The 12532-nt window shown below is 36.5% G+C and overlaps 1 protein-coding gene, 1 long non-coding RNA gene and 1 pseudogene across 2 annotated transcripts; 2 read left to right on the top strand and 1 right to left on the bottom strand.

The window, feature by feature from the left end:
• Positions 1 to 630: 630 nt before the first annotated feature.
• LOC107058723 (uncharacterized) lies at positions 631 to 808 on the top strand. Its single transcript, XR_001472283.1, has 2 exons — positions 631 to 695; positions 755 to 808. It is a non-coding gene; the product is annotated as an uncharacterized lncRNA (long non-coding RNA).
• A 1291-nt stretch (positions 809 to 2099) lies between these two features.
• LOC102605173 (GPI ethanolamine phosphate transferase 3-like) lies at positions 2100 to 11322 on the bottom strand (annotated as a pseudogene).
• On the top strand, positions 3188 to 5550 carry LOC107058724 (uncharacterized). Its single transcript, XM_015304767.1, has 2 exons — positions 3188 to 3967; positions 4964 to 5550. The coding sequence occupies exons 1-2, from the start codon at positions 3742 to 3744 to the stop codon at positions 5389 to 5391; spliced, it is 654 nt and encodes a 217-aa protein (XP_015160253.1). The 5' UTR covers positions 3188 to 3741; the 3' UTR covers positions 5392 to 5550.
• Positions 11323 to 12532: the final 1210 nt, after the last annotated feature.

The following is a 12532-nucleotide window of genomic DNA, read 5'->3' as shown; positions in this document are numbered from 1 at the left end:
AATATTACAGTGAATTCACTATTGTACAATACAACATATAGTCATATACTATATTAATTAGTAATTACTATCAATTACTATAGAAGAATTTAAAAAAAAAAAAAATAATAGGCAGCACAGTAAAAGGCTGAAAGCAGTAACATTCAGCAGCATATTACAGTGAACAAATGTTACTTTTATAAAAAAAAAAAAATATTACAGTGAATTCACTATTGTATAATACAACATATAGTCATATACCATATTAATTAGTAATTACTATTAATTACTATAGAAGAATTTTTTTAAAAATAAAATAATAGGCAGCACAGTAAAAGGCTGAAAGCAGTAACATTCAGCAGCATATTACAGTGAACAAATGTTACTTTTATCAAAAAAAATAAATATTACAGTGAACAAAGAAAACAGAGGAAAGAAAACAGAGCATTGAAGAAAAAGAGGAAACAAACAGAGCAGAGAAGGCAGAACCGCAGAAAGCAATAGTATCTCAAATTTTTATTTTTTTTGAGAAAGCAGTTGAAGGAGAAAGTAAGAGAAGACGAAAGTCGTGACTGAAGGAGAAGCAGAGAATCGCGAGGTTGAAGGAGAAGAAGAGTATCGCAAGTCGTGACTGAAGGAGAAGCAGAGAATCGCGAGGTTGAAGGAGAAGAAGAGTATCGCAAGTCGTGACTGAAGGAGAAGCAGAGAATCGCGAGGTTGAAGGAGAAGAAGAGTATCGCAAGTCGTGACTGAAGGAGAAGCAGAGAATCGCGAGGTTGAAGGAGAAGAGAGTCGCGTCTGAGTCCCAATTTTGGAAATATGAAAAAAACCCTAATTTTGACTAATATTATTAAGTCAAGACCTTTTTAAAATTTTAATACTAAAAGGCGCCGCCATTCACGTCGCCTTTACGTCGCCTCACGTCGCCTCACATCGCCTAATTGATCTCGCCGCGCCTCACTGGGAAATGGCGCGACATGCTCGCCTCGCCTCGCCTTCTCGCCTTTGGCGAATGGCGAGCGCCATTAAGAACACTGGTATTGACTAATTAAGCCTAAAATATCTTTAAATGTAAGTGACTGAAAGTTATCACCATAAGAGCTTAGCATCACTTTCGCACTTAATCCTATGCAGAAAAATCAGGTTCAAATCTCAGATATGGGCTCAATGAAAAAGTGACATCCAAATCAACTGTCTACAATCCCTGCATGCAAGATCATTCTGGCGATCATTGCACATTATTCTTAAGAGGACTCTTTCAAAAGTATGCTCTCTACTCTTCTCATAGAATCTCTCTTCAATTTGTCCCATTTGACTTTTACCTTTCTAAGCCATCTAGCAATATTTGGATGTGAAGAGATTCTTAATCAGTCTTTTATGAGCTAGACTTGTCACATTAACTAAATCCAGTTATAACATTATGTCAATAAATGGGATTTGGAACAGCATCAATTAGTTTAATTTCAGAACTGTCATACCACCCGCCCCACCTCCAAAGAAAAAAGAAATAAAAGAACCCCCTCCCGCGATCAAAATAGGGAACATCAGTTAGTTACATTAGGGGTAAGGTCTGTGTACACCCCACCCTCCTCATACCCCACTTGTGTTAATATACCGGGTAAGTTGTTGTAGTACCCAAAGAAGTAGGAAAAAATAATCACCTCCCAACACTACTGTCTACTGATTCAGCCTCACTTATGTATTAAATTAACATTCATTCAACTTATGATTACCTGGACTGGTTTTGCCACAAAGCAATCAAACTAGCGGCGAAACATAGTCCACACAACAGCAGGCTTCTGCATTCATCACTTGAATCATTGAAGTGGGATATAATCTAAGGTCCTCCCCATTCTAATTCAGTTGGAATATTTCTAGGTAGCTGAGCAGGGGGTTATTTTCTGAACCTAAGAGTATTCTGATTTCTTTGGACAAGGACAAAGTAACTTTGCTGACAGAAAAGGTTAAACATGCAAAGCTAGACAGGTAAAATGTAACAATCTTCTTCCAAGATTTTGTGAATTTAAAGGATCTCTCAAGCATGACATAAGCTAATCAGAATACCACGTTTAGAACTGAAATGCAAGTAATTCATCTAAGTGAGAGTTATGAACCTGAAATTCAAATTCTTAATCATTTACATTTCATATATCAAATGTGTGATAACATACTGTGTGGTCTTACAAGTTAAACTTCTATAATGTTCCTAGACCAATAAGTTCAAAGCATGAAAGTCACTCTTTGCGAAGTGAAGATGGGATTTACTTGTAGTCGCCCAATACAGAGTTATAACTATAGTACTCCAGCTCATTGAACTCGTGACAGGGCATTAGCTCTATACAGTTGACACCAAGTTCCTGCAGAACATGGAATTCTCTTAAGATGCACAACAAATAAATTATTCTATATCACATATACGAAAGCTGCTGAAGTTTCAAAATCTAATGAAGTGAAATTTGACAATCATGGAATAAACCTTTATGGTCAAATTAATCTGAAATGTATGAACTTAATAAAAGGCAACTATCAAATTCAATGAGGTAGAAATATAAAAATATGGCTGTTTCAAGACTACTAAATTTTCATTCATATACATTTTCTGTTAGAAAACCTTTATACTTTCACTTATATTTTTACACAGATAATCTACCAGCAAGCAATAAAAACTTCTGTGCTATCCAGTTATTATCAACTTAAATTAAGGCAAACTCTAACATAGCCACCAGATAACCAATTATCCAACTTATCAGAGTCAGATTCTGACATTTCCTATAATGAACTCCGAAATTCAAGAAATAATGTATTGGAAAGTATTAGAGCTTGCACAGTTTCATGCTTTCCCTACCAGACCTTGGACTTTGACCCTTTTCACTTTTGACAACACCCCATGGTACTACTTTATTTTGTTGAGTTTATTAATATAGCACCCAAAATGAAGCAGCAATCTGAGATACTCATGGTTTAGTCTACTTTTTTAGGCATAAAACATAAATATGCCCTTTGACTTGGCCTCATTTCACATATATGCCCTCCAATTTTGGATGTGCACAAATAGACACTTAAACTTGTGTAAAGTTGAACAAGTAGACACAATTTGTTTAACTTTATACAAGTTTAAGTGTCTACTTGTGCACACCCAAAGTTGGAGGACAATAAATGTAAAATGAGGCCAAGTTAAAGGGCGTATTTATGTATTATTATTTTTTATTGTTTTAGCCTTTTCTTTTTTTGATAAAGCATTTTGGCCTAGTTAATCAATCTAGGAGATCTCCAGCCATAAACAGATTTGTTTTCTTAAATGCCACGAATAATTTTGCACTTTTAAAATAGTTGGATATCTTTCATAATTTTCAGACTTTCAGAAGTATTATTTACATGCTTACATTTATCTGATGCAACCCAACTAGGTAAAGTTTCATGGCCTTAGGGAAAGATGTTCGATTTCAATTCCTTGTCTCTTTTAACAGTTACAGGTGTCACTTCTATCTAGTACCTGCCCCTTTTCATCATCCCCAAATAGGTCATAAATCTTCCAGCCTTACCCCCTAAGTGAAGATTCCTTCCTTAGGGTATGCTTTCCTAATTTTTGCTATATCTGCTTGCACTTCAGTTTTAATTTTTTATTGTTATGGGCCTAAATAGATAAATAAAGTGTCTCCTCTCACAACTATAATTCTCGTGTATTCATTTACACAGAGAAAAAAATTGGGCCAATTGTCCATCATTTAACTATTGATAAAAGCCAAAAACCCTAGCAATACAATGTATGAATGTAGACCCCTCACTAAGATAAAAGAGGAAAAACATCCACATAGACGTCTTCAAATTTCGGTGTATCCAAAAGTTGTTCTTGATCTAACAATATCAGTTAAGCTAGAACTTACTACTGAAAAAATCAATCATATGCTAAGCTTACAGATTATAACATATAATATTATAACAACCAAGTGTTCACCTTCAAGTGATCAAGTTTCTCCACAACACCAAGGTAAGTACCAGGATATTTTGTTTCACTCGACTCATGATTTGTAAACCCACGAACATGCATTTCATAGATTACAAGATCTCTCTGTGGAAACTTCAGTGGTAGATCTCCTTCCCAATCAAACTGAAAATAACAAAGATCAAACAGTAAAACAGACATGTTGAACAAACAAAACCATATATCCCTATAACTCATCTAAGTTATTGGCAGTAATGACGCCACAGAGTATTTTTCTATAGGGAAGGCAAGCACGAAGATGCTTTTTGGTGATTGTGGACATTTCAACATTTTATGACCAATTCCAGAGTTTGCTGGGGAAAAGTAAACTAAACATAATAATAGAAAGCACCAGATCATACATTTGACTATGTTGTACACTAAGAGACTTAGTTACCTGATCAGAAGCAGAAGGTACCATGCCAGCCAATTGCACCTCTTCGAGACCTTTCTTTGTTCATCCTATCAGAATCTAGTGTGTTCATCAAGATTACAGTTAGCTAAATTTGGTTAGTCCATGGTCTTAGGTTCAAACCCTTCAGGATGGCTCAAATGGTTCGGCTTTGGACTTCCATAATAGAGGGTCTCAAGTTCCAAACCCCTTATTGGCTTTCAAGATCGAGCTCGTTCATGGGACTTGCCTAGTACTATTTACCCCTCGACTCGAGTAACACATATTAGAACTAAATTTAAAATATGAGAAGAGATAGATGAACTCACCGAGTCTCGCAAGATGAAGAGCAACCAGAATTGCAAAATCTTCTACAAAGAGAACAGACCAATGGCTTACCACAATTTTTTTTTGAAATTTTTTTTTTTTTTTTTTTTGAAAATCCAATGGCTGCCACAATTTTGTTTGCAGAGTTTTCTGATCCGAGTAATATGAGTAAATTCGTTATGCTATGCCTAGACCATGCCAATTCTCTATACGAATGTCTTTTCAATTCGTGAAAATATTTGTGACTTTAGTTTTTTGAAATTGGTAAAAGTTGTATTCCTCAGCATTCAGGGCTATGCTAGCCATCTCCAAAATTTACAAAAGAGTCATGGATAGTTACAAGGAACCTAAGGAAGAAATCTGGGAGAAGGCTGTTAATATTGATGAACTTTGCGGTCCTGGTGAAGCTTGGTGGGGTGTGAGAGGGCAAATGCGGGATGATTTTAACCACAGCAATAAGGCCATTTCTTATGCAGAACATTTTAAAAATAGTAGGTTTGTAGAGTCAGTTTTAGATGTTTACTGGGAGCTTCCACCTGTGGCTGGTCCTTCATTAACTCACCAGTTGAGATACGATCCTGCTTGTGCATCAAGTCCTATTGTTGAAGATGGCAGGTATGGCTTGTTTCAGAGGCTTGGCTTATCTGGACTGGAGGCATCTGTGATCAATGGTTACACTCAAATGGTCTATCTTCAGGTGTCAAAAGAATGAGACTTTGGTTGCCACTGCATATAAGTTGTAGTTTTGTATCTTTGTGTTTACTGTTCTTTTAGTTCTTTCTGATGAAACTCTTGAGAGGCTGTCTCTGAGCTGCAACAGATTTTACTCCTACAATCTTTCAGATGTCCATTTATCCCCTGGTCACTCTGATGTTTGTGCAGAGTAACAGAAGTTTGATAAGTGAAATTTTATCCCATCTGTATAATGTGCTCGTGAATTATATGCTAGAAAATAGCTTATGTGAAACAACTCTCCTTGTGCTCGCTATTTATCTTAGCCTTTATCACCAATATGTTAGAATGGTTAAGAAGAAAACTATATGTCGTGATCTGACACCCACTCCTGATGTTTCCCTAGCCTTTTGTCCCCCACTTGAACATATACTCAACTGAACTGAGGTTGACAAACGAGAAGTAGTTGAGGTTGAGCAGTCCAGAAGCTTCTCTAAATGGATTTCAGTTTGAATAGTTTAGTATTTGTTACTAGATAAGCAATGGGTGCTTATTTCAAGCCTAAGCCCAGTCCTTTTTTACTTTAACTGGGCACTCAGAAAACATGAGCACGGAGAGCTCAGAATTTGGAATCTCATTCCATTCCATCCTGCTTGCTGTGAATTCTTGAATCCAAAGGAAAAGATTGACTGAAATGTGGGAAGGATTTGTACTTCTCCAGTCCAATAGGGACTATAAGCTATGTTGCTCGGACTCCCAAAAATGTCACCACACCCATATCGGATCCTAAAAATGCATTATTTTTAAAGATCCGACACACATCCAGCAATATTTCGTCTCTATTTTCTGTTACTGAGCAAGAAGGGAGATATTCCCTTCATAACATAACAACTTTGTCACCTTCTCTTTCTTCTAAAACGGTGGCATCCGAGGCAGCTTGTGCACACCTTCGACTAATTTTATGAGGTACCTACTATCTCTCACCAACACAGAATAATAGTAGGACATTCATAGACAGGACTAAAAGAAAGGATAACATTCAAACATTCAAAGAGAGGAGAGGTAAATAACAGAAATAACTCAAATAGAAGAGCTCAGTTTTAGAGTGAAAATGCTCTTTTGAATAAAAAGAAACATAGTACAAGTACCAAGTCACTCTGTCTAGTAAGGCTTGGCCTAATGGAAAGAAATCATCAGGTGTTCTTGCCCCCGCTAAAAAAATTCTAACCTCAATATAACCTTTTAATAATCCATCAAAATTTACCCACTTAAGGACAAAGCCTTAAATGGTAACTATAAATCTATAATCAATCAATCAAAATCTGAGAATAAATTAGAATATAACAAAATGTTACTCTACTATCTTCACTTTTCTTCTATTTCCAAGAATGAACTATATTCCGATGCAATTGCATGGGGAGTTACCTTAGCGAGGACGATATGCCGATGTTAATGGAAGAACTTTGTAAGATTGTCCGATGAAATTGCTGAAAGATCACCTCCATAATGCTTAATTCTTCATCTAGTTTATTTGGTCATGCAAAATAGTACAGTGATGCGAGGCATATGAAGAGGTCCGTAAGAAGAAGACCCACAGCATCGAAGACGAACTTTGGAGCAAATAAACCCCATACCATCAAGTGTCGCCTTTGAATCGTAACACATATAATTGTAAGTGTCATAGATATAGCCATAGTAAGTCCGTACATCAAATAGACCTGGCATAACTGGAGAAAAAACAGTGGTTTCCTTTTCTCAGCCTGGACTTCTGGATGTCGTCGGCAAGCAACAACAAGTGGAAGTCCCATTACTGGAAGAATGTGGGAGAAACCAAATGTATCTATGGTAAGCAGGGAAGCTTGATGAATAAGGTTGAATTCATCAAATCCAACGAATGCGGAAGCATAGCGGAGGCCATCAAAGGCACACCAATGTCCAGTGCAGAAAAACAGACACACAGCTAATAGACTCCATTTTGCCACCGGAGAAGAATATGAAGTTGAACTGTCGTAATAGTCATTCTTTGCTCGCTCCAACGTCATCAACCTAATTACACACCGCCCTTGAATTACTGCTGCTAGAGCAACTAGAGGACCTTGTTTCCCGGATAAAATGAGTATTGTTGAACTCCATGCTGATAACATGGCAGTTGCTTTAACAATTGTATCTTCCTCCCAACCTGAAGTCTTCTCTTTACCAAAAAGTTGAGATATTGCTAATAAAAATAATTGCAGAAGACCAATAACACAGATGATTCAAGGAATCCAATATGCTTTTATATCCACAATAATTGTGCTTGAGCTGAATAAGTTACCATCTAAAGCCCAAGCCAGAGCTACAAGAGAAGAAGCAAATATGGTTCCAATGGCAACTAACTTGAATATCCCCCGACAAGAACTGTGCCTGATGCTCTTGTAATAAAATATATAAGCTAAAATGACAAGAGCTAAAAAGGGTAATATATCAGCAACATAAATCCATAAGTTGGTGCCGTTGTCAACGCTTACAGTCCATGAAGCAAATGACTTCAAAAATAAAGAATTGACAGCCTACTTTGACTGTCCAAGTTCAATACCAAATCTGAGAAGAGGAACCACCAGAACAAAAAGAAGTCCTTCAAGTAACATCTTCTTTTTTACTATTGCATTACATAATTGAAGCATTCCAGCCGTGGCAAACAGAAAACTTGTTGTTTTACCTTCCTCCAAGATGAAACTATTTGAAAGAAAACTGAAAGAACGAATCAGCACAGCAGCATAAGCAAAAATAGCCTCAAAAGAAACTACAAAATTTCCACCACGAGGAAGATAGCAACTGCATAGTTTGTCCAATTTCTTGATGGTGAAAATGTGAACAAAAAGAGAGAGCAACAAGATGCATAAACCAGTGCCCATCATCTTTAGATTGAATTCTGTCCATTTGGAACGAGCAAGTGCAGTAATACTTGACAGGAAATTAAAATAAGCTTCTACTTGCTTCTTCAGTTGAGGTAACAATGTTGAACAACTTTTACTTTTACAATTCAAAACAGCTTCTTTGGTATGTAACCAATTATCATGGGCCTGAGCATAGAGGTGCGATACATGAGACATATCTTTGTCTGAAAATCCTATCACTGATGAAGCTGAATATACATCAATGTATCTTTTCACCTGCCATGTATTCATGCAGAGGACATTGACGTAGTTCTGCATCCACCTTTCTGATCCTGAGAGATTTATTCCACTTTCAGGGGTAAAGATGTCCAAGTTCCAAGTACCAGCAGCTAATGCATTCAGCTCAGGATTAACACGCCCGATGCTTCCAAAAGGATATGGAATGCCAAGCAGAGCAGATACTGTTGCAGCAAAGTCAAGTTGCTCAATGGAGCTAGTGCATATCTTCCTCTTCTCTGTGTCAAGCCGACAAGATGAGCTATCAGTTCCAGACAGTAAGGAAGACGGATTCTTTTGCAAACTCATAGCAAATAGTGACGTTTCAACCTCTTCTGGAGCACCTCCACCATGATCACCGTTGATGGTTTGCCCATGATCACCCATCACAAGAAGCAGAGTATTTTCATGTAACCCGTCAGGTCCACTTTGGCTTTCCAGGACATCAACAACTTTCTCCAAAATTCCATTGTACTGCTCCAACTTTTCTATCATTTCAGTGGAATTAACACCAAAAATATGTCCGGCATGATCCACGCCAAGAAAATGTGCTATAAGTACATCCCAATCTTCTTGATACAAGTATGGAAACAAGTGCTCAACGCAGCCATTATCTACCGTGTCAAGGTCTTTAACATTAAATGAAGGGAATGAATGAGATATATTAAAATGTTTAGGAAACAGTTGAACCCACGTGTCATCCCCCATCATCACAACTCGCTTGCCATTCTTAGCCATCTGATAAATCAAATTATTTTCAATGATAGCTGGTGCGCCAAAGCTGTTACCCACATCAATAAAAGTTGGAAGTCCACCAGTTGTTAATCCCTTTAGACGTTGCAAACTGGTTGTTGGAGGATCAGCAATAGCTTTAAAGATCTTAGCAAATGAACCTGGCTGAGATGCCAACTTGTGCAACACATGCAATCTGTCCATCCACGGTTTTTTCTCATCAAAAAAGGTAGTTGGAGCAACAAAGTCATGCCTGAGAGAATCAAGAACGATGATAACAATTCGATCAACGGCTGATTTCATCCAGCACCCTTTGGAATGGTTAACCATTTGATCATCTTGAGGAGGAGAGAAGCATGGAGATTGTTAAATATCAGAGCAGTGACTATATTGTGAAAGTTCAGTGCGAGTTAGGAGGAATCCTCTGGTGAAGACGAGAATAGCCAATCCATGAAGTATCAGTATCCCAAGGAACACCACGAAATCCCATCTCCGCTTGCCCAAATTCTCACTTTTCCATGAAACCTCACCACTCTTCGACATTGTAAACAGAGGGACAGTGATCAATTTTTAGTGGTAATTATGTACCTGCATCAAGTCTGACACTAATGAATCTTTATGAACTCCAACACTTGTCACCTAATTAATAAAGGAGAAGGTAACAATGATGTGTAGAACTGATTCACATAAATTAAAGAGGAGCAAAAGAAGCAATTACAAAAGGTTTTGATATATATAACATACTGTCAAAGTAACACTAGCCATTGTAAAGAGGGGGCAAAAGGAGCAATTACAAAAAAGGAAATAAGGAAACTAGAGGTATCTTCACATATCACAAAACATCAAGCACAAAATTTATAACTTCTATCAAGAAGCTCACAAGCATTATGTATTGCTAAAGAAGGAATTTCCTTTACCAAAAGAGGATATAAATATCATTCCATAAAGATGAGTAAGAGATGGTACAAATTTACAACCAATATAGTTGTTTAACGTTATATGATAACGGATGACATTAGCAATTATTATTGATTTTCTAGAGAATGGAAGAGTTCCTTGAGTAAAAGTGCAATTTCTTACTACACAACACATGCGCATAGAGCAGAGTTAGATTTTGTAGGAACTCATGTAGTAGGAAATTCAGTGATGTTGGTGTTTCTCTAACTGATTTTTAAAAGTTCTCTTTCTAAATTGGAAACTTATGCAGCTGCCAAGCAATAAAGGGGGTATGTTTGAGATTAGTCCTTTCGTTTCACAGCGATCATTAGGTATAATCTCAACTATGACAAGAGCTGGAGCTAATTTTTGTTCTAGATCGACATGATTCCTATTTTTCACAAGCACAGACTGTGCAACAAAAATATGACCGACTTACATGAGAATCATGATCAAGATTGTACACTTGATCACCAACCTTTTAATGTAAACTTGATTATCAACTTTTCCTGAACATATAATTTTTTTGTTTTCTACATTAGGTCAAATACTTGACGGTCTATCTTTAATTTACTGTAATTATTGCAGACAGTAACGTGCTATTCTACATGCTAGAATAAAAAATTAATCAATTTACCTGATATCACATATAAGGACATTGCACCTCTCCTCTTTGTCTAGTTTCGAAGCATATGAAGTTTGAATCATACTTCATTTTCAGTTGTCGGAAAATTTCAAAAATAAGTAGCTTCATCAGTCAGCGAGTTTGAATCAGTAGACAATTGTTTTAGAAGAGTATAAACAGGACTTTTATCGAATAAGTGATGTCGAAAAAAATTGAGTAGAAAAAGAAAGTTTGAAAGATAAAGCTTCAATAAACTCGATCAAAAGGTAAACAACCCACGTCTATAAAAGAATCATAACATAGAAATGCCTAAATTGAAAAATAGGAGGTAAAAAAAAAGAGAATAAAAACAATGAGCTTGTTAAAATTGTGGTAAAAGATTCAAGAAATTAAGCATTGCGTCTCAATGGGGAATGAATCTAATAGCACAAATCTAAAATGAGATGAGGAGAATCTAAAATCTGATAGGAAGAGTTCCGAGTACCTACCATGGAAAAGCGCTTAAAGCTTAGATGAGTGGCGATGAGACTCCACAATTAGTTAACGGGCTAACCCAACCCCTAAAATTGACACTAACTATCACTTAGACACTCTAACTAGACTTTGTTCATTTTAGACATTTTATGTAAGGTGTCATTTTGACACTTTCGTTACAATCAGCAAAAATATATAATGTGTGTGTAATACACTCGCAAATAACGTGTAAAGTGTCCAACTAAATGAAGACATTTGTCATTTGTGCCCAAAATCATTCTTAAATAATAAATTTTGAGAAAAACAAAAAGTAGCCAATAAATCGATGACATATGGCATTTTTTGCCCACATAATTAAAAAAATATTTAACCAATTAACAAAAACTATTTTGCAGCCTTCTCAGTGTCTTCTCCAAAATACTAACTTTTTTGTAGAAACGCTGCCCCCTCCCCGGCGGCCCTTCTCAATCATACACAAACCCTTTAATTATATAAAAGAATAAAGCTAAATCATGGATTTAGATTCTTCTTAATGAATAACAAAGCAATTAAATTGAACGGAAATCATTAAAATTAACTGGAGAAAAATAATTAAGAGAGCACTTACCGTAAATGCCAAGTTTGAAGGCTTGTGAAGGAAGAGGAAAAATCAAATCCACTTCCATATTACAATAGTAAATTCCTCCAAAAAAGAATTTCATGATTATTTCAATATTTAAATCTTGAAATAGGTTTTTTAAAAACATTCGACATGAATGGAGTTAAGCTTGAAAAATGGAGGCTGAAAATGGGGAAAAAGAAGAGGAAAAAATAATTAAAAATTAATTAAATAAGCTTTTCACGCGCAATAAACGAGTGTATCACACTCTCTATGACGTGTATGCAAAAACTGTCAAAATGACACAATGAAAACTTACTTGAGGTGCCTAAAATAAACAAAGTCAAGTTAAGGTGTCTAAGTGTCACGACCCAAGCCTAGAGCCTAGACGTGACCGGCGAATAGGAAACCCGAAGGAACCCCAAACAAGCCTCATAGCGTATCATTACACATCCTTGATCGCGGAAGCAATTAAATGACCATAAGCGATAAGTATAATCAAGGGGGAAATCGGGACTAAGGGAGCAAGAGAAAAAAAAAAGGAATGATACATAAATACCATAGATGAGTCAAGCTCAACCATAATACACAACTTGTCCAACACTACCTCTAAACATGGGTACTTAGCGGGGGCCAAGACAAACTACCGGGCTCACCCTCATAG

Source organism: Solanum tuberosum, unplaced genomic scaffold (assembly GCF_000226075.1).
Source record: "Solanum tuberosum cultivar DM 1-3 516 R44 unplaced genomic scaffold, SolTub_3.0 scf00612, whole genome shotgun sequence".
Lineage (NCBI taxonomy): Eukaryota > Viridiplantae > Streptophyta > Magnoliopsida > Solanales > Solanaceae > Solanum > Solanum tuberosum.
This window is presented reverse-complemented; position numbering and strand designations above follow the sequence as displayed.

Coding starts and splice junctions, on each gene's coding strand:
- LOC107058724 (XM_015304767.1), top strand. CDS start 3,742: ATGTATGAATGTAGACCCCTCACTAAGATAAAAGAGGAAAAACATCCA. Junction 3,968..4,963: donor AGTTTCTCCACAACACCAAG/GTAAGTACCAGG, acceptor TGTATTCCTCAG/CATTCAGGGCTATGCTAGCC.